This window comes from Eurytemora carolleeae, unplaced genomic scaffold, assembly GCF_000591075.1.
Source record: "Eurytemora carolleeae unplaced genomic scaffold, Eaff_2.0 scaffold448, whole genome shotgun sequence".
In the NCBI taxonomy this organism is placed as follows: domain Eukaryota; kingdom Metazoa; phylum Arthropoda; class Copepoda; order Calanoida; family Temoridae; genus Eurytemora; species Eurytemora carolleeae.
In genome coordinates this window covers 196,787-222,817 of record NW_019396364.1, presented here as the reverse complement: position 1 = coordinate 222,817, position 26,031 = coordinate 196,787, and the positions used below count along the sequence as shown (strand labels likewise).

The following is a 26,031-nucleotide window of genomic DNA, read 5'->3' as shown; positions in this document are numbered from 1 at the left end:
GACTTTACATTTAAGTACAAAACATGTGTATTTCTATTTACAAAACACATATTAAAGGACTTTAAGTGTAATTTCAAGTAATCCTCCATGCAAAGCTGACAATGCCCGCTTTAATTAGTCTTAGAAAACACGGGAAACCCGACCCAACTGCCCCCTCATTAGATAATGAGATGTTTGCCTTAGGGTACGGGCCTGAATTAGATATTCAATTCACGTTTAAGTTTTTTTCATTTGAGGTTTAACGACAAGTTGCTTGCGCATTTCATGCTTCATATCAAATCATATTTTTATTCAACTACAAAGCACGAGATAATCAAAAAAAAATCACAATTTACTATGTAGTTTGGACCCGCCTAACCAGAGTTGGTTGTTTTAATTGGTTGGCCCACTATAAACGAATGAGAATTGCAGATAAAAACAATGTACATTGTACATTTTAAACATAAGAATGATGATAAATCAGGAAAAAGGTAAGGAGGAGTTGAGGGAGTATACGGGAAAGGGAGGATACTCAGCGTAAGGGTTGGAACAGAGGGTAACATAAGTTATTAGAATCATGTTTATGAACTACAGGGTGAAGAGGATAGTAAAGACTAAGTTTATCCACATGATACACAGTTTTTTTACACATATAATTTGCGTAACTATCTAAATAGATCTTGGCAACTTTTCTTTTAAACGATTTTGCAGATTTAGTTTCTTTCAGCTCTAATTCAATCGAATTCCATATTTTTGGAAATAAAGCAGAGGGAAAACATTCTAGAGTTTTAAAGAGAACCCGTTCAAGTTTATATGATTTTGTTCTATTTGGTTCAGCTAAAGAATTACTAGAAGAAATTAACAGAAATAAACACTTTTTGAGCAAGAAAAGCGAGTTATCTTGCACTTTATTGATCAGATAAAGGTTTCAAGGATACCATTTTATATCAGGCATTCCTATCTTGTCATGGAGGGTCACTTAAAGATAAGCTTTACAGTCCCTTCAGGTTGCTGTTGTTTACATGACGTAGACCTTCTCCATCTCAGTAAAGGAATATATCTCCTTGGTTCGTGGGCACACAACCTGACCTTCATTCAAATCAGCCATACTCCGCAACGCCTAGCAGAAACAATTATTAAATTAAAAGGCTTTAAAAATCTTAGGCGCTTCGCGTGTCTTTTTATCAAAATAGTTACACCTGCGTCCATTTTACTTTGAAGCTTTTGAACAAATAACGATAAAATTTATATTGAGGTACGCAGATTTTACTGCTTTCATTCACGAATTTTTTAAAAATTTTAAATTAAAAATTAATGCATAATTATCCTTAAATTTCTAAAATTCACATCTTCAGTCGTCAAATAAGGTTGGTATCAGGGCTAATCAACAGTTTTTTTTTACACAACTACACAATCCAACACATATTCATATGCAGATATGCATTAGATAAAATTCAGTACTCCATGATATACGAGACTAGAACTAAAAGCACTTCTCCCCCCCCCCCTATCCCCATATTAGAAACCCCAGCCCGCCACGCCATCGAGGAGTAACTTGCCTGCTCTCCATAAACATATCCGTTGGGAAGCATCATCGGTAGATTATTCTCGTTTAGTAGTGTACCAGACATATAGCAGACTAAGCGGGATTGCGAGCAGTGCGAGTATGGTAGACCTAAAAACAAGGAAACAATCATTTTCAGAGTTATAAAGTTTCAAAGTTAAAAATTACAACATACGAAGAAACGTTTAAAATAAACACAATAAAGACGACTTTTATACTGTTTTACCCTGGTTGGGCCTCAGCTAAAAAAGGTTTACTCACCAACTGCCAGAGCATTGAGAGAAGGATGACAAACTGGACATTCAATATTCCTCTCCTCATTTCTGTGCTTCAACTCCTTGAAACAATAAATGAACATTTTTAGGATTTGAAATCAGCACAAACAAATCCAACTCTTGGGATACACTTCCTGAACACAAATATTCTAGGTAGTATTCCTACCTGCATATACCTGGGTAGTATTCCTACCTGCATATATCTGGGTAGTATTCCTACCTGCATATATCTAGGTAGTATTCCTACCTGCATATACCTGGGTAGTATTCCTACCTGCATATACCTGGGTAGTATTCCTACCTGTATATACCTGGGTAGTATTCCTACCTGCATATATCTGGGTAGTATTCCTACCTGCATATACCTAGGTAGTATTCCTACCTGCATATATCTGGGTAGTATTCCAACCTGCATATATCTGGGTAGTATTCCTACCTGCATATATCTGGGTAGTATTCTTACCTGCATATATCTGGGTAGTATTCCAACCTGCATATACCTGGGTAGTATTCCTACCTGCATATATCTAGGTAGTATTCCAACCTGCATATATCTGGGTAGTATTCCTACCTGCATATATCTGGGTAGTATTCCAACCTGCATATAACTAGGTAGTATTCCTACCTTCATATATCTAGGTAGTATTCCTACCTGAAAATAACTAGGTAGTAGTCCTACCTTCATATATCTATGTAGTATTCCTACCTGCATATAACTAGGAATTATTCCTACCTGCATATAACTAGGTAGTCCTGCGAGTATATGTTGACCCTGCTGGCTGTAGCAGTGCTGGGTTTTGAGCGAGGATAGTCCAGCCTGAAGGGTCACATTCAGTAGAGAGATAGAACTCAGCTGATGTAGTTTATAGTTCTCAGTCCTTAACAATAAATCAAATCAATTAACTAGGTTAAACCCCTCCAACTCTTCAACAAACCCTCCAACCCACCCACTCTTCAACAAACCCTCCATCTAACCCTCCAACTAACCCTCCAACCCACCCTCCAACCCAGCCTTCAACCAACCCTCCAACTAACCCTCCAACTAACCCTCCAACCCACCCTCCAACCACCCAATTACCCAACCAACCAACCAACCACCCAATTACCCAACCAACCAACCAACCAACCAACCTACCAACTAACTAACCAACTAACCAACCAACCAACCAACAAATAACCCCACAGGCTAACGAACAAATCAACCAGCCAACCTGAATTGTTGAACAATAGTCTGCCATCTAGCCTGATCTAGAAGATCTCTGTAAGGCTGAACGGGTGTATTCAGAGGGAAGGCTAGCAAGCCCATAACCTGCTGAACTAAAGCTAAAAAAATATTTAACTAAAATTTGTATCTGGGTCATAAGAAGATATAACTAAAAAAATGTTCGTTTATATCAAGGTTTGTTTTCTTTTCAATTATCACAAAATAGTTAAGATAAAATTAAACACAAGAATTTAAACCTAATACGAATTTGGACGTCGTTCAACTAGTTTGCATACAAAATGTATAACATCCAAATTTGTAACATAAAAATAAAAAAATTTTCTTCAGATTAGATTTAGGGGATGGTCAGTCACAGCTTAAACACTTGCCAAGTCGTCTATGATTTGCCAACTAAAAGTGTAGACCCACTCTTTCTAAATAAATTGCGCGACTAAGAAATGATCTTCACCTAGCTGTGAAGAATCGTCTGAAGCTAAGAATTTTCTGGCATGATGAACAGCTTCTAGTCGTTTACCAGCTTTAATATACTCTATAAATTCCTAAATATAAGTATTAATTTTATCAAAAAGTTTCATCATCCGAAGTTTAGTGTTACCTGTATTCTGACATTGAACTCCAGAGATGATTTCATCTTCCTGAGTTTAGATTTATTCTCGTGGCACCAGGCTAAGCACTTACTGATATCTCCTTTATCAATTCAGTGATTTTAGTTTAATTCAACTAATTAATGTTAATGAAATGTACAGTCATTGTTAACTTATTCAGTAAATTATTTTACTGGAAGTGTTGTTTATTCCCAGAATAACCTTTCCTTAAACCTTTCCTTATACAGAAGTATGGAAAATCAAATCTATAAAATATGGTTGTTTTTCTAAATTAAGAAGTGTGCAGTTCTGACAGTGTTTCTGTAGCAGAAATCCACAGGTTACTTTTAGCAAATAAATTTAATAACACACAATTTTTTAAGTTGAAAGAACACGTCACTTGAGGGACGCTTGAAATTACGTATACAGTCCCTTTATTAAAGTCCAAATACCTGCATTCAATGATTCCTCGACTTCCTTGGCTGCCAGAAATACTTCTAAGTTTACAAGATCACAAATGTCTACAAAAAAGATATTTTTACGAATAAAAAGAAGGTATTAATTTATAGTGTTTAGGGATGGATTTTTCTACATATGGTTGATACTAGACCCGGCATAAATAAAATCGGATTAAAATCATCGCTTAACATCTTTAACCAAAAACTGTAAAGGGTTCATCCTATAAGACCTTTGTATTAAAAAACTTATAAATGCGCGAAAAAAAACTGAAAATGACGCTAGGAGAATTTCTCTACCTGAGGATTTACTCAGCTGAAGAGCAGATTCATAGAACCCAGCTCGAAGAAAATGTTCTACGAGGATCCGTTCTAGTCTCAGCTTCATAAACTGTTTCTCCTGGGCCCTAGTCAATCCTTCTTTGCATCCTTCAGACAGATGCTCTGATCGCCTAGACATTTACTACATAACAAGAGGGGTTTAAAACGCTCAGCGGTGATGTTTAAATAGAGGCATTCATTTTAACATTGATTCAATATTATCTACATCTAAATCTAGACTATATTTTCTCGATGAAAAAGTTTGATGTCATTTTTTCGTTTTGGAGGGTGGAAAAAATATTTTAGTTTTTCTTGGAAAAAAGTTTAAAAAAGATTTAAGCTCATAGAAAACCTTTCTTGTATCCAGAATATGATATTACAGCTGTCTACTTGTCAAGACAATGTCAGGTTTTCCATTTTCGAACATATCCTGAATTTGATACATAATCGCGTTTTCGAGAAAAAAAAACCATTTTCTCGTTTTTGAGTATAATCCGCAATTCAAACCAAAACTCACTTTCATAACTTACAAAATAAATCACTGAAAACAAAAATTATCTGATGAAAACTAAATTAACTCGTTAATTATTTTTAGATTCAAAGTTTCCACATTTTTTAAATGCTCAAAAATTGACATTGATAAGAATTCCGGTAATTGTCTCAAAACTAGGATATGTTCCGAAAACACGACATGAGCTGAAATCCGGTAATTGTTTCAAAATAGAGATATCTTCGAAAATGAAATCAAGAATAATCAAAACCTAATTCTCACACCTTATTATTAGTTTAAAATTGACATTTATTGTTTCAAAATAAAGTTTTAGCCATTTGGCGGCGGTCTGGGGGGTCCACATTGGGGCCTCTTACAAATTCCACTTCCTTATGATTCTTTAATCCTTAAATGGTGTTATTTTGTTCTACTCGTCTTGGATTAAAAGATAACTTTGCAGGTTTGGCTCATTTTTAACACTCAGTGTTAGAATTTGGGCCAAGTGTTAGTTTTGGAACTAATATCCCCTGTATTTATTATTTAAATAATATATAAAAATGTTAAACCTCTTGCAAACTCTGCCGGTTACAAGAACATCTTCTACTGCTTCACGACTCTTCTCCCTGAGCTGCTCCAGCTGCTCCTTGATCTTGTCTAGCTTACTGAGAGCAGTAGCAGTATCCCCCTCCTCCCCGGTATACAGGGTCTCAAGCTCAGACAGTGAGTTAGATACATGATTTACCTCACGGTCTATCACCTCAACAATCAAATAAAAACAAATTTAAAGGGACTGTCGTAGCAATATTAAATTACCTTCCAATTAGAGAGGGCAATGCATGATTCATAAAGATACTCTTTAAACCTTTATTTGATCATTAATGATAAAGATATCGCCGTTATTCCAGCTTTAATTCTCACAAATTCCACCATTGTTTCTCTCGCAAGAAATCCGCATATCACTTTCATATAGAAACCACAATTAACCAATTTTTAGAGGAAATCATGGATATCGAATTGATTCCTGATCAGTGATCAGCCAAAGCTGTTAAGGGTCTCGTTGTGCTCAATCAAATCAGACTTTTGGGAATGTCCATTCAATTCTTCACTTGAAATTAAGTCTACAGTTCCTTTAAATGTAAAGATTTTCTTTAGGTGCCAAAATTCAACAAACAAAGAAGAGAAGTCGAATAGTAAATTAATCAATTAATCTGTCAGCTAATTAATTGTCAATTTTTATAAGCAAATTTAAATTTAAGACTGATAAAAGAATTTATACCTTCTGTGATGATCTGAATTTCTTGTTCAATATTTCATAAGGAACCTTGAGGGTCGGATGCTCCAAGGATTTCACGTCCATTCTTCAAACCGCCATTTTCTTCTCTGTAATTACATACGAGAATATTTATGAATAAGATCTTCCTGGAGCAGACTTAAATATACGATCTAATAATAATTAACAGGTTATAAATATATAAACAATTTGATAAATCCTTGCGACGTACATATTATCACAATTATATTCTACAATAACAAGAACAACAGAAGAACAAGGCTGAATGCTAATCCCGCAAACCTTGTACCAACAATTTCAAGGACTGACATCAGAAGGAGTTTCTTTAGTATTTGAGTACTAGATCTATGGAACAAACTACCATCTCATGTTAAAAGTTCAACCTCTATCAATATGAATCACGATATGAAGATTACTTATGCACAAGAACTGTTGATGCTATCCAAATCCAGCCTTAAAGAAGTTCAAGAGTTCATTGCCTGGCTGATAGTCTCGTAATGGTCCCACTGGGACTGCTGAGAATTACCACAGAAGTATTCTAGTATGTTAGCTATGTATTATACTTGTGTAGAATGGCTATGTCTTAGAAGTATACTAGTATGTTAGCTATGTAGTTTACTAGTGTAGAATAGCTATATCTGAGAAGTATTCAAGTATGTTAGCTATGTAGTATACTAGTGTAGTATAGTTATATCTGAGAAGTATTCTAGTATGTTAGCTATGAAGTATACTAGTGTAGTATAGCTATATCTGAGAAGTATTCTAGTATGTTAGCTATGTAGTATACTAGTGTAGAATAGCTATATCTGAGAAGTATTCTAGTATGTTAGCTATGGTAAAATCTAAAGATATCTGTGCTCCAGGATAGCATCTCTGTAATAGCTCTTCAATATATTTATATTGTCGGATAAATTCATCCTGCATAGCATGCCACACAACCTAGAAAATTAAAATTAAAAAAATTTGTCTTAACATTACAGAGGCTTGGATTGAGCCATGGCAATATTAATTGAACAGGCAAAGAAATCTTTAAAAGATATTTATGATTTGGTTTTCAACATTACTTTGATAGTTTTATATAATAAGAGAAAGACCCTTAAACTATGGAATAGGAAGATGACTGACGCAATAATGCTCTTCAATAGTTTAACGAACTTAATAAACAGTTATCGCGCAGTTTAAACAAACCCATTTTATAGGACAAGTTGATTTCCAAACTACTGGTAAAACTATTCCCTTAAATTTTAACGACATCCAATACACAACAGGGCCTGTAAGATTAATTAAATGTCGTCTTCATATTCTTCATTATCTATATTTTTGTTAACTGATTTAAAAATCGAGAACAATCGCTTTAATTCTAGATTTTGTACCTGGAGAAGGTTTTCCTCCTCGGAGAGATGTTTCTCTACTTTCCTGTAGAGATCAGCTAAACCCTTCTTCACCTCCTTGCCAGGGTACGCAGATAATACCTGCATCATCATTATCATCACTATCATCACTATCATCACTATCATCACTATCATCACTATCATCACTATCATCACTATCATCACTATCATAACTATCATCACTATCATCACTATCATCACTATCATTACTATAATTACTATCATCATTCTCATCATTCTCATCATTCTCATCATTCTCATCATTCTCATCATTCTCATCACTATCATCACTATCATCACTATCATCACTATCATCACTATCATCACTATCATCACTATCATCACTATCATCACTATCATCATTCTCATCATTCTCATCATTCTCATCATTCTCATCATTCTCATCATTCTCATCATTCTCATCATTCTCATCATTCTCATCATTCTCATCATTCTCATCATTCTCATCATTCTCATCATTCTCATCATTCTCATCATTCTCATCATTCTCATCATTCTCATCATTCTCATCATTCTCATCATTCTCATCATTCTCATCATTCTCATCATTCTCATCATTCTCATCATTATCATCATTATCATCATTATCATCATTATCATTATCATCATTATCATCATTATCATCATTATCATCATTATCATCATTATCATCATTATCATCATTATCATCATTATCATCATTATCATCATTATCATCATTGTCATCATTGTCATCCTTATCATCCTTATCATCATTTTCATCATCTCAAATATCATCTGTAAAGCCATTATTATTATCTTCCCCCTGCCCCTATCAAAGTTATAAACCACTTTTACCTTTCTAAGTTCCTGTTTACTGAAAGAGAGTTGGTAACTTATCTCAGCTTCTTTAACTCCTATATACAACATTAATAATAATAATTAATTACAAATTAATTAATCGTTGACAAAAACTTAACTAACCTGAAGAAAGTTTAGCTGAGACCCCGTCAAAGAATTGGTTTACTTTTTCCAGTGGTCTAAATAGATTATTATATCAATATTTATCGACGAGTGTATAACAATGTAGCTGCAAAACTAGTTGGCTGGTTTTAGTAACATGAAAAAAGTTTCTTTTTCGAACATTAAAAGGTTTGAGTATCCATCTGCCATTCATATCATAGAAAAAATTTTAGTAATATTTAGCGAAAATTAGTATCATATTTGTTGTAACATTTGTGTTTAAACACAAACCTTTAACATTAGATTTTATGGTCATTTTTAACACAAGTTAGACTTGAAATTAATTATTAACAAGAAGTAAGTAGTTGACTTACCTTCCAAAATACTGAGTGACATAGTTCTGTAGTGCATCTGCATACCTAAACAATGCATATTTTAGAATAAAACTAAATAATTTTTTCCTATTTGATGATTGATAATCGGACAATGACATGTTGGACTTGAAATCTGACATGACATGTGTCCACAGTCCAATTATTTATGAAAAAAACTATATTCTCCGAACGTTTACCTTTGCTTAGCATCTCTGCGTATATTGTCAAGAACTGGGATCTTGAGAGATGATAGTTCAGCGTGGAGATGATGGAAGTTTTCCATCTTTACAACCTCCTGGGGGGTCCTACCATGCTCCTTAGCAATCCTGTAAACATATATTATCTATCTATCCATCTTTACAACCTCCTGGGGGGTCCGGGCCCTAGTCAATCCTTNTTTTTATATTTTAAGGATTTAATAATTATCTATATGTTAAACAAACAAAAAGAATAAGGGACAGGGGCATTAATTTTTTTAAGATTTGGGAGGGGGGGTGCTAACATGCTTTTCAGAAAATCTACCTTTCAACCTATCTATCTACCTACCTACGTATCTTTATTTATATATCTTCAATTTCTTATCTTGATCCATTTTAAAGGTCATATGATTATGTACAACCCCATTGTAAACTCACCTAGGAATGTTGTCCATGATTGAGGTTAGTATTGTGAGATACCATTTCTCTATATCTGTTCTTCTATCAGACCTTCTATATCAAAATAAAAATTATAGATTTTTTAATTTGACTTAACCTATATTTCGAAGAAATCATTAAAAATAATTTTATATATATGCCTAAAATACAGTAGGACACCAAAATCTGTAGATTAGCTTAATTAATTAATTAATACTCAAATTATTGTTTTTAAATCCAAAAAAAAAGACAAACAAATGGTAAAATTATTTGCTTTTAAACAACATCAAATATAAAAAAGATTGTATGAAGGTTGTCTTCCTATTCCATAGTTGAATTAGTCAAACTAAACTTATATCTTTCCGTCTAATTTTTGTTTTTATCATCATTATTTTAATATTACTGACCTAAATATAATCTCTGTAGAGCTAAGAAATTCTCCCAGGTTTGAAACCATATTGAGAATACCACACCTAGAAAAAAGTTTTATAACAAAATTTGACAGAAAAGAAGAAAAATCATAAAATTTATAAATTCAATTTTACTCTTCAGAACTTACTGTCAATTTTCCTGATTGTTTTTAGTTAAGTTTAGGTTATGACACTAAATAGTCCCATTAAGAGCTCGATGATTTAGCTCAATCGCTGCATGAGCCGCTCTTACCAACTTACTTTGTTCTACGCGGTGGTTTAGCGTCCTCTACACTACGGAGCTGTGCTTGCATCAACTTATCAAAGTTCCGCTTTGTATGGATCAAAGCAGACCCGAGGGTAATTGCTAGGAAGGAACCTGTGTCCTGGGCCTGAAATTTGTTTTTATTACGTTTTGTTAATTTTTTTTTATTTTTTGATTATTTGGTTTTTTCTATTAATTTTTTATTTTTTGATAATTTTGCGACCTCTTTTGCTTAATCATGTTTATTTCATATGGAGCTATTTTTGTAGCTTTCTATTCAACATTTTGACGTTTCTGCGGTTTTTGCTATTTTTAAACAATTTAAATTTTGTGTAACCTGAGTAGAAATTGATTTTTTTATTTAGTAGCTGTCCTATATTTTAAAATGGTGTCTTGGTAATACTTTTTTTTGTTTAAATTGTTGTGTTTAACAAGATTCAACATCAACACTGTTGAGTTTAAACTGAACATGAACTCACCTGAAGTACATGTGCAGAGAGGCGTACATAGCTGAACATCGAGTTGAGATTATCTGATCTCTCGAAGTGTTCGAGAAACTTGATGAGCTCTACCTCCATACTACTGAAGATCTGGCTCATCATACTCCGCAGCTCCTCAGTAACCTTAAAAAACAAATATATATATTTACACTTTCAACAATCAGGGGGGGAGTATGCGGCTGCCCCCCCCCCTAAAAACTAAGTGATTGAACATTGAACATTTTTTGGCAAACAAGGGAAAAGGGGGAAGCTCCTTTAAAAAAAATCCTGCAGCACCCCATTATACGTCAATAATTATTAAAAACTCCCAAACTGGCAAACATTTTGAATCAATCATCATACATACACCAAGAAGGGCGGGGGGCATTAAACATTAATATAACACTAGAAGCTTAAAATTCGGCATGTTGTTTCTTATTGTCACAACAATCTTTTCGTCGAAACATTTTTAAAAGTTTTAAAATACGCAGGACAAGACGTAAAATCTAAAATAAAAGCAAAAAACAAAATAAGCGTATTTCTAGGCATTGATTTATATTACCGGGCTAATTATTCTCTGTTTCTCAAGAATTTTCCACAAAATGTACTAACGCAAAATAAAGATTTGAAGACATTTCATTAAATGGATTTGTTATTTTTTGCGGTTACCAGTTTGTTGGTTATTGTTGCTTGTAACATAATTTTTTAGTGGTTTTATATCTGACCATCTTCTGTTAAAAAATCCGTGATCTTTTGCACTGTTTGTTCGTTTGCCAGGTTGTGAACTCGGAAGTTTTACAAGTTGTTTTTAGTTTATATTAGTATATGTACGTAGGATATTAATATTGCATGAACTAATTGCAACGTTTTTTATCCTTGTTTTCCAAAAAAAAAATTTTTTATGCGATTATATTTTTTGTTGAAATGTTTACATGATGCTTAAAACATTTGTAGTGTTTGAGGAGGGGGGGGGCAGAAGTAAACAAACCCCACCCAAACGTGTTTTGCGGCATGCACGCTCGTTAATTGGTAATCAGAAATAAAAAAAATAACATTAAACCGTTTATTTCTTAGAAATAAGACCATATTGACCTCTGTTAATGGTCTATGGTGTACAAAATTGTTAAAGCTTTCTTTATTGTACCTCAGTTTCGAAAATAAATCTATAAATATGCCACATAAAGAACTAAAATTACCTTTTTAAACCTTTGCGCATGCGCGCTCCTCAATTAGCAATGAAGCGCTAGAAATAATTACTGAACTTAATACTTCATTTTCACTAGTGGGCGCGATGAGACCGATTTTTCCAATTTTTTTTGTTCTTTCTATGCATGTAATTAGTTTTGTTGTAGATGTTGAACTCGAGTAGGCGAATACAAAAATCTAAACAAGCTGTAGAGGTTTTTCGAAAATGTCTTTTAAATGGAGATAGATATTACTTTGAGCGCGGTGAGATAATTTTTAGTAAACAGGCAGCCCGACATTTTAGTACCTTAACTCCAATCATGAAATGCAGTCATTAAATCAGCGAATTGGATCTAAGATTCGTAATTTTGGATGGCGTTTGTTTACTTCTGCACTCCCTCCCTGGTTGGAGTTACTTGAGTTCTTTTGTATTTACGCTATGTTGCTTATCAGTTTTATTCTTGTTGGTTTGTTTGTATTCTTTTTTGTAAACTATCTTTTCTTCTACATTTATCGTAATTTTGATTGGTTTGCCATTTCTGTTTGTTACAAGTTACACCAGCCATGTATCGGTTTGGTATTTATTAGTTTCTACCTGTTTTTGTATTTTGATTTTAACACCAGACTTATTGGTATTGTATTTATTAGTTTCTACCTGTTTTTGTCTTTTGATTTTAACACCAGACTTATTGGTATTGTATTTATTAGTTTCTACCTGTTTTGGTATTTTGATTTTAACACCAGACTTATTGGTATTGTATTTATTAGTTTCTACCTGTTTCTGTATTTTGATTTTAACACCAGACTTATTGGTATTGTATTTATTAGTTTCTACCTGTTTTTGTGTTTTGGTTTTAACTCCAGACTTATTCACAGATATGTCAGACACCTAAATATATCATGTTTAAACAAGACATTTCCCATATTTTAAAATTGCTTATTTTTATATTTTAAGGATTTAATAATTATCTATATGTTAAACAAACAAAAAGAATAAGGGACAGGGGCATTAATTTTTTTAAGATTTGGGAGGGGGGGGACGGTTTATGTGAAATAGGACATCCCTCTCCTTAAAGCTTTTTATTAAAAAAGCATTTAGAATCATACGAAGTAGTAGGACAATAAATTAGAATATATGGTATATTTCCGACTAGATACATTGGATTAAAAACCTTATACAAGCCTCGACCCATCCCCCCCCCCCCTACCTTGGAATCCATCTTGAAGAACTGAAGACAGAAAGTCTGTTCCTCTAGTACAACAGGTTCAAGGCAAGACAAAAGATGCTCCAGGCTAACATCAAACCTGGATAAAAAATAATTCATTTTAGCTTAACTGTTCCAATTTAGTAATCACCGTTTTTAAAAGAGGTTTAGGAAGGATCGAATTAAAGTAAGTTGTCGATAAATATTTATCAGATAAGTATTAAAGGGACCGTAAGCCTCCATGCCAAGATAGCAAAACACCTAATTTACAATGATACCCTTGAAACCTTTATCTGATCAACTATGTGGAGTATATTGACGTTTTAAAAAAATGTTAAGTTTTAATCCTGATAATTCCTACTTTTTTCAGCAGATTTTCAGTTTTCAAAAATGTAAACATCAATATCTTATTCATATTTGATCAGACAAAACTTTCAAGGGTACCGTTGTGAATAGGGCATTGTCAACTTTTGATGGAGGGTCACTTGAAATTAAGCTTACATCCCTTTAAGCATTTTTATTCGAGCAACCGCAATTTTTTTTGCCTTTGTAGCCTAATGGATCAGCTAATATATATGAATGTTTAATCTTAATCTCACCAAAAGACAAATCTTTTAATCAAAATTGTGTTAATGTGAAAAGAAAATCAAGACATAAATTTTTTTTTTATAATTAAAATCTTACCTCTCTCTGTCCGATTTGTACGTGCCTGGACCCCAGGTATCTCTATCTGAAGCTAGAAGCTGAGTTGCTGAACTCACACTTAGCTTTCCAGATTTTTGTCTCAGATCCTGGCTAGCAGCTGCTGAGGGACCTGCCCCGCCCACTCGGAGATACGCCTCCTCAAGAAACCGAGCCAGGTCACGCTCATACAACTTTATCCAAACAGTGTTATTGTACTTTATAAAGGCAAAAAATGTTTCATTTTTTCAAAATATTTTTCAAATGTCCAGGAAGACCAGAAATAAATTAGACAGGGAAATATCGTACCATATGCAACAAAATATACATATTTAACACACACAAAAATTACTGAGTTCCTTTCCTGATGAGTTTTTTAAAAGCAATTTTCTGAAAATATTTGCCTTAAATTCAACTACTCAATAAATGAATAAGTAAAAAATGGAAAGGTGGAGGGGGGGGGGGGAAATAAAGACAACTATTCTTTCCTTGGATAGATTATTAGTATAAGTTTGCTGAAGCTGATGGAAGGATTTAGGTTCAACTTGCCTCAACCAGTGCATCAGCTGTCCATAGGGAGCTAACTCCTAGATATATAGAAAATCAGCTGTCCACAGGGAGCTCACTTCTAGATATACAAATAATCAGTTGTCCACAGGGAACGAACTCCTAGATGAATAGATAATCAGCTGTCCATAGGGAGCTAACTTCTAGATATACAAATAATCAGCTGTCCACAGGGAACGAACTCCTGGATGAATAGATAATCAGCTGTCCATAGGGAGCTAACTCCTAGAATTAGATAAACTGATAATGAGCTCTTCATAGGGAGCTAACTCCTAAAATTGAAAATAAAGATAATCAGCTGTCCATAGGGAGCTAACTCCTATATATACAGATAATCAGCTGTCCATAGGGAGACAACTTCTAGATAAACAGATAATCAGGTGTCGATAGGGAGCTAACTCCTAGATAAACAGATAATCAGGTGTCAATAGGGAGCTGACTTCTAAATATACTGATAATTAGCTGTCCATAGAGATAAAACTTCTAAATAAATAGAAAAACAGCTACCCATAAGGAGCTAACTCATCCTACCATCCTTCCATCCTTCCATCCTACCTTATGAATATTTCTGCGGATGGGTAGAGTAGGTTTAGCTGTATTGAGAGCAAGGTTTTCTCCAGGATCGTTTCCAACATGGATAAAGGAGTTGTTCATATGTCGGCATAAGTTCTAGAAAAATAAAAACGTATGTTATAAAATATTTAGACATTTGAGAAAATTAATGTTGGAGATTGGAGAACCATTAAATCAGTAAAATGAATGATTATCAATAAAAGTTACCTTAGAAAATTTTTCTTTCCATCTATCACATCTTTTCCGCTGTTCCTGGACTGCTGCCATCTTCGTCAAACTGTAGGGTATAGGAGCCAACAGAGCGGAACTTAACGCCTAGGTAAATTATCAATAATGTTCCCAAAACAAAGTTCAAAAGTAATTCTGGACTTTCCAGACATTATTTAAACTTTACAAATAATTATTAACGATCCAGAAATTATGTAAAAAATGTTTAATGTTCCAAGAAACTATTATTTTAAACGTTCCAAAGAGAAGCATACAATTACATCACAAACTAAGGCTAGGAATTGCTGATAAAATAATTTGGTTTGATTTCTTTTCTTATCGAAATAATTAATATCATTAGGGGGGNGGGCATTCGTTTTTCGGAATCTGAAACAAAAAATGGAGGTATTTAGTATACCTGAGCTGCTTCTATGATGACAGGAAGCATATCTCTGTTTGAGAAATCTGCCTCACTCAGAATGGCCTAGAAATAAACACATGGTACTTTTCGAATTTTCATTAAAAAAAATATATAAAACTCGTTTTTAAAGGCAAGAAATCCAGATTTGATGGCCAAAAAGATTGATTTCTTAACTAGCAAGATATTATTGCAAGTCAGTGAGTTCTCAAAATAAGGTCAGAATTCACACCCGCATACTGGAATGTTTTTTTTGTGTGGGGGGGGGGCGAGGTACCTTTTAAACAATACCCTTTAAACTTAACCTGACCTAAAATGAGGAAGATATCGTCGTATTTTTCTCTGGAAAAGTGTTGAATTCTGACCATTTACTTTTTTCAGCTTTTTTAAAGAGAAGTCCCAGTTTTAAAAACAGAGTAGAGTGATATCTTTATCATTTTACTCAGACCAAGGTTTAAAAGGTAGCATTGTGAACCATACATGCCAGTCTATAAATTATTTACTTCAACAATCAATTAAACCTTTTCCTTAGTATGTAGTAGAGTAATCAGGGGCGTATTCAGAAATTTGTCCAGAGGGGGGCTAACATTTTATTTTCTTTCCAGGAGAGGGCTTTTCACCCATTAGGGCCCCAAAACCTCCTGAATACCATAGATATCACTGATGGTAGTACGCCTCCATGCCCCCTGCAAAATACGCCTCTAAGGGTACTACCTGGTAATTATAGGGTATCTGCAGTTTGTTGATCACATTATTCAACTGCGCCAACAACAGTGCGTTGTTGTTGTTTACAGTTTCCAAGGATTCAGTTTTACCTTCCATCTTCTCCATAGAGTCCCTGGATTTATCAGATAATCAACATTCAATCAATCAATCAATCAATGGTAATGGGTTACTAAGACCCTACATATGTGATAATGTTTGGATCAGGGACGGTTTAATGTTTTTTTTTTTATAGAAATGAATCTATATATAAATTTGGCTTGTCTGTTTGTTTGTTTGTATCCAATAAACGTCAAAACGGCTGAACCAATCGGGCCCAAATTTTTTGTGGGACATCTAGGGACCCCAGGGAAGGTTTATGAATGATCAAAATTTCAAATATTTGTCTCCATCAAAATTCGATCTTCATTAAATTTTTGAAAATTTTGAAAATCCACGAAATTTTTTGTGAAAATCCGCGAATTATTTTTGTTTTGTTTTACGATGTACACAAAGAGAACATGTTCACAATTAATTTAGAAGATGGGCGCGAAGCGCCCTCTAAGGCTAGTTTCTTTATATTTTGTAATTATTCTAGTGTATCTGACAATTCAGGAAAAGTGCATTGTCAATATTGACACGACCTTGTCATTTGAGTTATTCTTATCAGAAACATTTCTAACACTGAGTATAAAAAGTGGGGAAAAATGTATGTCTGAGTTGTTAAGATCCCGTCCCATATCCAGAGACAATGTTGGTGGTAAAAACTGTAAGCAATGTTTTGTTAAGCATGAAGAGGATAAAAATCGCCATTTAAAATTATTTTCTACAATAAAACTTGTTTATATCAAAAACCTTAAAAGTTTTCAAGACAACGCAAAGTTTCCTAATGCGGCCAGTGTTTCAGAAAAGGGATATGCTCGAAATTAAAATTAAGTTAGTATCATCAAAAACAGATTTTCGCGCTTTACTATTTTGTGAAAGCGGGCATTTTTTGTTTTAAAATCTAACACTTTCAATTTCTAATAAATGTATGGTGTAATTTTGTTCTACTGGGCTTGGACTAAAAGACATATACTCCAGAAAAAGATAAGTTAAAGGATTTTGCCCATCCCTAACCTAGTGTTAAAAAAATGGGCTAATTGCGATTTGGAACTCTGATCTCCCCTGCAATAACAATAATATGTGAAACTAAACACATGTTAAATCCCAGGACCTAAACACTTCTATGCATGTTTTTATCTTACACCGACTTTCATATTTCATATTTGTCATATTTGTCATATTTGTCATATTTGTCATATTTGTCATATTTGTCATATTTGTCATATTTGTCATATTTGGAATAGGTAAGGATTTAATTGGAAGGAAGGAGATTTTCAGGTAATCTGTGGCAGGGTGAGATCAGAGGCAATAATGAAAAGATAAATTAAAATACAGGGTGTAAAGGATGGTGGAAATAAATAAGTTAATAAAGTTTCAGGTTTCAGGTTTTTTTTTATAATATCTACTAACATGATGTAACAAATTTTAACAAAAGTAAAACGTTTGAGTTTAAAAATGTTTTGGTTTAGGATATTAGTCTGTAAAACAATAAAACCTAGTTGAACCTTTTTGCTGGAGAATATAATTCTAAGATTTTTTAGAATTTTTGATGATCTGGGCCGCTGGGGAAAAAAATGAAAAATTGGACAATGGACATCTATTTAAAGGCAATTTTTATTTTTTTCATTTTTTAAATAAAACTAATTTTCGCTAGATAAACAGATAATCAGGTGNAGAAAATATGACCCTGCTTTTTGTATATTTGAACTGACCTGATATGCTCCAAGAACTCGTCGTACTGGTTAAGCCTGGACTCTAAGACCTCGACCTCCTGTATACTGGAGGTGAGGAGGAGCATGAGGTTGTCGACAGCCTCCTCGCTTGCCATCATACTGTGGATATTATCACCGTCCAACACACTCAACTCTCTACTCAACCTGAACATCAGGACACAGATGTTAAGTATCTAACACAACTATAAATATACTTGTTTGAATCCAATTTTTTTTCTGCAAATGACTCCAGGAACAAAAAATTAAAAATTTGAAATTTTCAACATGGAACCAGTGGAACCAATAGAACAAGTAGAACCAGTGAAACCAGTGAAACCAGTGAAACTAAATTTTTATTGGGAACACGATAGAACCCCGGGAATGTTCTTTGTTTGATATAAAAATTCTAAATTCAGTATGTTTACTTTTATGGTAAGAGATTAGATTGGCAAGCAAAGCTGGGTTCCCAAGCTAGTTATCTATAAATATAAAGTAGTTATCTTCGTTTCTCTCTTTGTTTGTTTTTATGTCCGATCATTACTAAAGAACCCACAAACCGATTAAGCCTCAAATTTTGATTGGAAAACTTGATAGAACCCCGGGAATGGTATTTGCTTGATTTTAAAATTCTAAATTCAGAATGTTCACTTTCAGATTGAGAGATTGATTGGCATACAAAACTAGGTTCACAAGACAGTTATAAAATAAAACTTCCATACCATAAACCCTACCCTAACATTATCATTGAGCTAAAAAAAAAATATTATAATACTGAACAAAAACAAAAAACAGATAAAAATGAATTATTGAACGAACTCTCACGGGCATTTTAAGAGACTCACCAACAGAAAAGTACTATAGGCAATTCACCGGGTGTGAATCAAAATATGGATTTAAAGTAAAAAACATACTGTTATGAATCTTTGGATCTAATGAGTTACCTCTTGGACCTGTGTATCCTGTATCCCCTGGCCTCTTGCACTTTGATCGGAATTTCCGGACACCCAGTTCATATTCATATACTTAGTTCTCCGACCTAATATATCAATTATATACAGACACCCAGTTCATTTTCATATACTTAGTTCTCCGACCTAATATATCAATTATATACAGACACCCAGTTCGTATTCATATACTTAGTTCTCCGACCTAATATATCAATTATATACAGACACCCAGTTCATTTTCATAAACTTAGTTCTCCGACCTAATATATCAATTATATACAGACACCCAGTTCATTTTCATAAACTTAGTTCTCCGACCTACTATATCAATTTTATACAGACACCCAGTTCATTTTCATAAACTTAGTTCTCCGATCTACTATATCAATTTCATATACTTAGTTCTCCGACCTAATATGTCAATTATATACAGACACCCAGTTCATATTCATATACTAAGTTAGTGTTAAGTTAAAAAATATTTTCCAACCTATATTATATTTATCACAGATCTGTGATAAGGTTTTAATAAACCCCTCCTTCTCATCAACTCTATTAAAGGTCCAGGTATATCGTTCGTCTGAAGAAAACCTTATAATTATAGAGGTCTCCTGCAAACCACCACACAAGTAACACAAGTAAGTATTGGACTTTAATGCATCCATTTTTTTAAGATCACTGATAAACACAAGGAAATCCGCAAACTTATAAAATTCAATTGAATTGGAGAAACTATAATTGATTTAAGGGGAAAAATAATGAATTTTTGGACGAAAAAGTATCAAAAAGATTGAAAAAACTTGCAATTAGATGTCAAATTTTTCATTTTTTTCCAAAATTAAAAAAATCATTTTAGGGGTAATTCTAAAAAAGACGCCTGAATTTATATAATGGTCGAGACAAAAATGGCGCTAGGAAAAGGAAAATTAACCTCTCTATCTGATGAAAGTAAATTAACATGTACTGCAGATGTATTCAATTATCAGAAAATTTTAGAAGGTTTGAACCTAGATCCATTTTTATATCCAAGGAATCAGCCGATACACCATCTAAAATATCATAATTTTATCTAAAATTCAAAAATTATACAATTAACTGATCAAATATCTACAAATGACTTTTATTTGAAAATTGCCGTATACACAATACAGTGTACAAAATATCAAACTCAATTCAGTACTGATAAATCTTATTTAGAATATATTTTGCATAACTTTGTAAAATTATTTCCGCGAGACATTTTCTAAAAAATTGAAAGACGCCATTTATATATGTATGTGAAGTGTGTAACTTTGGGTGTGAACCAATATTGTTATATATATAATGATTCATTTAAAAAGTATTATGTTTAATATAAAAGTTTATACCTAAAACCTTAAGATCCCGTAGTTGCCATTCCTGTTTCTTCTTGAAGGTCTCTCTTTCCCCCATCTTTACCAGGTACAGCTTAGCGTACACTGGGACATCCTGTACAGTTAAATAGGTTGTACATTGTACACGATATCTTACAAGGACATCGAGTACAGTTGAATAAGATGTACATGATATCTTAAACAGATACAGCTTGGCGTAACAAAGGGCCTGTACAGTTGAAAATATTGCAAAATGAAAATTGCACAATGTACATAATATCTTGAAAAGGTACAGCTTAGCGTAGACTGGGATATACTGTACAGTTTAAATACGTTTACCAATACAGTTATATCAAAAGATTTGAAAAAATGAATGATTCTACCTTTGTTGAGGCAATAGCCAGCAGCCAATCCTTTTTCTTCTTTTTGTCCTTTTCCTTATCATGCCTAAAATTATGTCACAAGTATTTAATCTTCAACTTTTTTAAAGTATATAAAAATTAACGCGAAGGTTGATAAATCAAAACGACAATTAGATGGCAAGGAATCTTTTGTGACGTGAGACAAAATACTTCTTTGTGCTTGTTAAACAAACTCGCCTTGTAACATGTGCTTGTTCGACAAACTCGCCTTGTAACATCTTGTTCAGTCAGACTCACGTACCTTGTAACAGTGCTTGTTCAACAAAATTGACCTTGTAAAATATGCAAGTTCAACCAAAACAACCTAGCAATATGTGCTAGTCCACACAAACTAACCTGGAATTATGTGCTAGTCCAACCAAACTAATCCAGGAACAATGTGCTTGTGCGACTAAACTAACCTGGCAACCTGTGCTAATCGACCCCCACTAACCTGGCAACATGTGCTAATCGACCCCCACTAACCTGGCAATATGTGCTAATCGACCCCCACTAACCTGGCAACATGTGCTAATCGACCCCACTTACCTGGCAACATGTGATAATCGACCCCCACTAACCTGGCAACATGTGCTAATCGACCCCCACTAACCTGGCAATATGTGCTAATCGACCCCCACTAACCTGGCAACATGTGCTAATCGACCCCCGCTTACCTGGCAACATGTGCTAATCGACCCCCACTAACCTGGCAACATGTGCTAATCGACCCCCACTAACCTGGCAACATGTGCTAATCGACCCCCACTAACCTGGCAACATGTGCTAATCCAACCAAATGTTCATCTGTTAGATCAAACAACTCTTTCTGCAACCTATAATAATATATTCTTTTTCTCTTTACATCTTTTTACATTTTTAACATTTTAATTTTTTTTCATCATATAACTATTATTATTTTTATATTATTATATGTATGTAATCTGTATATTGTATATATTCCCATATATCTTAAGTTTTATTTTTCTATTAGTATTTTAAAATGTAAAATGTCTACCTTAATCTTAACGCTGCCATATTTCTTCAGTTCATTTATAAATCTGAAAATTTAAATATTAAAGCATAAAATTTAAAGAAAGTTGTTTAACAATTTGGGTGTTAATTTCAAGCTGAAAACGAATCATAATCTTAAGCATTATCTAAAAATATCAACGATGTTTTGTGACAAAATATCCTGAAGTTACTTTTCTGTTCTGTTTTTTAACAGCTAAGCATAAACCTACAAATGGTAACACATTACGCATTTTACGCTTTAACTTAAGAAATCATGATTGTCTGAAGTAAACAATAACGTTGCTAAGTGAAAATGAATGTAAATATACTATTTTATTGGAACCCAAAACCACGAAGAACTTAATATCATATCTGACAATCTTGTCGTTGATAAATATATATATATATAGGTTAGTGTTAGATCTTTTCTAAGCTAATCACATTGAATTAAGTAGATATATGTAAAATTTTCGTAATACAAATACTGTTAGGAATTCAATCATTTGTTCTACCATTTAACCCAATGGTAGAACAAATGAAAGGATGGAAAATGTCATTTCTTTAGTTTGAAGTTTCTTCAATTTCTACATTTTGACCAGATCTCGGAGCTAGACCCCTGGGTTGTCATGTCCATTTGACGTTTTCATTCGAAGAGACTGTAAAAGATATTTCGAGTGACCCTCCATTCAAACAAGGGCTACCCGAGCACAAAAGGTATCTTCTAAAGCCAAATTTAAAATATGGAAATCTCATTTTTATCAGAAAAAGCTTTTAAGGATACCGTTGTAAATCGGATATGCCTGTCTAAAAATGTAGGTTCAATTAAAATAACGTGTATGTACAGTCTCTTTAAGGAAAAATGTTTTGATTGAAAAATGATTGTCAAGTAATTGGAAAGTACTTGTTAAACAATTTTTAGATAATCTTCGTAATAATTTATAGAAATATATACCTTCTGCATTAGGAAACAATATTAAGACAGTTTAAAGACACAAAAACATATTCATTGGATTAGCTTCCTGTTTGTGCAATGTAAATATAAGTAGATAAGAAGTAATTTGTAGTGGCACTTGAACATATTTTGGCAATATTTTAGTGGAACAAAATAAAGATTTTAAATCCAGGCCAAATTATTTTTGGAATGAAATTTTAATTCTTCTAAAAGAATAGATTCTGTAACAACCATTAAGAAATAAAAAGAATTATGGCAACCAATTAAAAAAATACAGAATACACATGATTGATAGTAATACACATGGAATTCAGTGTACATCAAATAAGTTGAACTCCGTGGACCATAAATCATCAAAATATCAATGATAAGGAATATTCTAGAATCTGTCATATGCTCCTCCGGTTCCGCTCCTGTCATCGTTCAAACTTAAACCATCATTAAACAAACCATACATATATATCATAAAAAATTTAAAGTAAAATTTGAGACTTAATCTTTTTCTCAAATCATTTTTCTCCCAAATGTAATATTCAGTGACAAAAATATTTTTTTATTTTAAGGAAAAGTGATGCCTCTTAAAAAAAATTCAAGTTTAAACGTTTGAACCCTGCCTGAGTTTATAATATCTGAACCCGACAAACGCTATCGCTAGAACGAGAAGAGTCAGAAGAATCCCTCCGAAGAAACTCCAACCGTTGAATTGGTTTCCATTGGAATCAGGACCAGGTGTAGTTGGAGCAGCATTAGTACTGCTGGGAGTAGGAGTCGAAGTTGAAGAGGATGTGGAGGTAGAGGAAGAAGTACTTGTTGTATCAGTTGATGTGGAAGGGGTAGTAGTTGTGGCAGTAGTGGTTTGATTAGTAGGAGTCGAAGTTGAAGAGGATGTGGAGGTAGAGGAAGAGGTAGAAGTACTTGTTGTATCAGTTGATGTGGAAGGGGTAGTAGTTGTGTTAGTAGTGGTTGTATTAGAAGGTTTCAGTGTACTTGTTGTGGTGGTTGGGTCTGTGATAGTGTTGGGCGTTGTTGAATCAGTTGTTCCACTGGTGGTTGATTCTGTAGTTATTGGAGTATCTGTATTTCTATTATTGTTTGGAGTATCAGTAGTACCAGTAATATCAGTAGTATCAGTAGTGTCAGTAGTATCAGTGGCGTCAGTGGTGTCAGATTCTTTAGCTGTTGTAGGTTCATAAGAGAAACCTTAAATTCAATGAAAAAATATAAGAAGATGAAAAATGCACACAAAAATTAAATTTTGATTCCTTAAACTATGAAATTTGAAAAAAGGCAAACGTTAAAAGAATACAGTTTAGATATGTTTAAGCCTTCACAGATTTTTTTGGAGTCTTAAATAAGTCAAAAATAGTTCTTTAAAACGAACATTTATTTTAATTGAAATTTTTGAGAAATAAGACTGGCAAGCCACCCCCCCCCCCATCTACTCTTTTTTGATACTCCTTAGTCAGAATTCTAACAACTTCCCAATTCAGCAAAAACTAAATTTAACTTTTTTGAACTACGCGTTAAGTGTACCAAGTTGAAAAATAATTTTTGAGGCTTGCAGGAAACATGATTTAATACGAAAATTTACACACCCGTGTAATTAACTATTAGAAATAATGTTCATAATGCTTACATGTTTTAAGATCTTTGATTGTATGAAAGATCTTGGTTCTTATCTCCGATATATCTAGGAAAGTCTGAAATTAATGGTTAATGAGAAGAAATGAAAGATTAGACTCACACTGCTTCTTCATAGGGTTTCAACCTGGATATATTCAACATTCAGTTGTGTAAAAACATAAAATTATATTCCTACTAAATTACACGAATATCATTAATTGTGAATTTGCGGTGGGTGCGTAGGGAGGATTTAAGTCTTTAATTTCTATACCCTTTCACAAAAATAAATTTCGGTTTAAGATTCTAAATATTAATTCATAACAAAGGGAGGAGAAATGTCTATATTCATCAAGGAAAAATCCCCCCCCCCCCTAATTCTGTTTGAGTGGGAGGGATGAGAAGGGGTTCTTAGCAAACCTTCCCCCCAATCTCTGAATGGGGTGGAAGGGAGTTACCTGGCACACATTTCCTCCCTCAGTTTCTAAGAAAACAGTGCATTTAGGATTCTTCAGACAGGTTTCACAATCCAGCAGTGATCCACAATCCTCTCCTGAACAAATCGCCAGAGGTCAGGGGGGTGATTTGGCATTTTTTTTAAAATTTGCAATACCCCCCCCCAAAAAAAAAAATCCCATGAAACATTTAATCCAACTTACAGTTATCAACACTTTATGGGCCGAGCGCTGCGGCTAGAACATGTTAGTGGGCCGAGCGCTGTGGCTAGGACAGTCTAGGGGGCCGAGCTCCGCGGCTAGAAAAGGCTAGTGGGCCGGGTGCAGCAGCCACACGACTAACTTTATCCATGTGATCAGTAAGAGATGCATGTATAAAATTGATATGAGGGGGGGGGGGGCGAGGGTCCAAAATCGTTCTCTAAGAATTTACCCAACTTTAGACAATTTATAAATATCCAGGAGAAGGGACGGGAACCCAATCCCATAAAGTGTATTTCTAAACAGATATAGGAAACAATATTCTTGAAGAAGGGGGAAGGGACGATTATTTGAGAAATACATCCCCTTGCATATACCTGTATAGATTAAGGGTTAAATTGCATATGTGAACAGGGGGGGTGGGGTCCAAAAATCGTTCAATAGGACAGACCCTCATACTTGATATCTCCTCAGGATCTGACCATACCTTTAGCCAAAGAAAGTGCTGAAACCAGGAACACAAGTAAATGAAAAATCCTGAAAACCATCCTGATAATTATAAACAGAACAAACTCTGAAAAATAAAACTTTCAGATTCTTTTCACAAATGAAAATGTGAACGAATAAAATTGTCAAATCAAATGAATGAAAAGAAAATCCTTTACTTAATCACGGACATAAAAAAAGTTGTGTATATAACGAAAAACGCGGCACAAATGGTAGTTTCTGCGCATTATCTTATATTTGACAAAGAAGAGAAAGATTCTCTTCAATTTTACAATTAATAAAAATGACAAAATTGCCTTCAAAATTTAACTATTTATTATTTAGGTTCGCAGTGTTATACAGTTTTGGACAGAAATTTTCTCATTATCGAGAAGGTCCAAGGAGGGGAGGAAGGCTTGCCACAACAATTTCTTGTCCGGCCACGATCAGACTCATCATGACCTTACTAGAATGTTTGTAGGTTGGGTGGTCATCAATTGTAGGTCGCCGTATTTACACTTTTTTTTTAGAGTTTTTGAATATATGTTTTAAACAATTATTCATT

The 26,031-nt window shown here is 33.8% G+C and overlaps 3 protein-coding genes across 3 annotated transcripts; all 3 read right to left on the bottom strand.

Annotated features, from left to right (window-relative positions):
- Window positions 1–849: 849 nt before the first annotated feature.
- On the bottom strand, window positions 850–6,264 carry LOC111701771 (macrophage erythroblast attacher). The gene is made up of 11 exons (XM_023473183.1): window positions 6,170–6,264; window positions 5,460–5,650; window positions 4,383–4,534; window positions 4,080–4,148; window positions 3,639–3,730; window positions 3,492–3,582; window positions 3,030–3,141; window positions 2,552–2,696; window positions 1,805–1,880; window positions 1,539–1,654; window positions 850–1,099 (listed from the first exon to the last, which is right to left on the bottom strand). Exons 1-11 carry the CDS (start codon window positions 6,248–6,250, stop codon window positions 998–1,000), a joined length of 1,227 nt encoding a protein of 408 aa, XP_023328951.1. The 5' UTR covers window positions 6,251–6,264; the 3' UTR covers window positions 850–997.
- An 8-nt stretch (window positions 6,265–6,272) lies between these two features.
- LOC111701775 (exocyst complex component 1-like) lies at window positions 6,273–21,849 on the bottom strand. The gene is made up of 26 exons (XM_023473187.1): window positions 21,757–21,849; window positions 21,512–21,574; window positions 20,721–20,784; window positions 20,353–20,452; window positions 19,993–20,034; window positions 19,476–19,565; window positions 18,968–19,071; window positions 18,036–18,229; window positions 16,231–16,354; window positions 15,517–15,582; window positions 15,099–15,206; window positions 14,874–14,987; window positions 14,240–14,338; window positions 13,755–13,945; window positions 13,074–13,170; window positions 12,701–12,754; window positions 10,681–10,824; window positions 10,198–10,328; window positions 9,934–9,999; window positions 9,527–9,601; window positions 9,089–9,217; window positions 8,892–8,936; window positions 8,539–8,594; window positions 8,413–8,471; window positions 7,558–7,656; window positions 6,273–7,123 (listed from the first exon to the last, which is right to left on the bottom strand). Exons 1-26 carry the CDS (start codon window positions 21,774–21,776, stop codon window positions 6,971–6,973), a joined length of 2,487 nt encoding a protein of 828 aa, XP_023328955.1. The 5' UTR covers window positions 21,777–21,849; the 3' UTR covers window positions 6,273–6,970.
- LOC111701772 (integumentary mucin C.1-like) lies at window positions 21,799–25,575 on the bottom strand. The gene is made up of 5 exons (XM_023473184.1): window positions 25,468–25,575; window positions 24,783–24,877; window positions 24,341–24,404; window positions 23,319–23,904; window positions 21,799–23,117 (listed from the first exon to the last, which is right to left on the bottom strand). Exons 1-5 carry the CDS (start codon window positions 25,526–25,528, stop codon window positions 23,084–23,086), a joined length of 840 nt encoding a protein of 279 aa, XP_023328952.1. The 5' UTR covers window positions 25,529–25,575; the 3' UTR covers window positions 21,799–23,083.
- Between the last annotated feature and the right edge of the window lie 456 nt (window positions 25,576–26,031).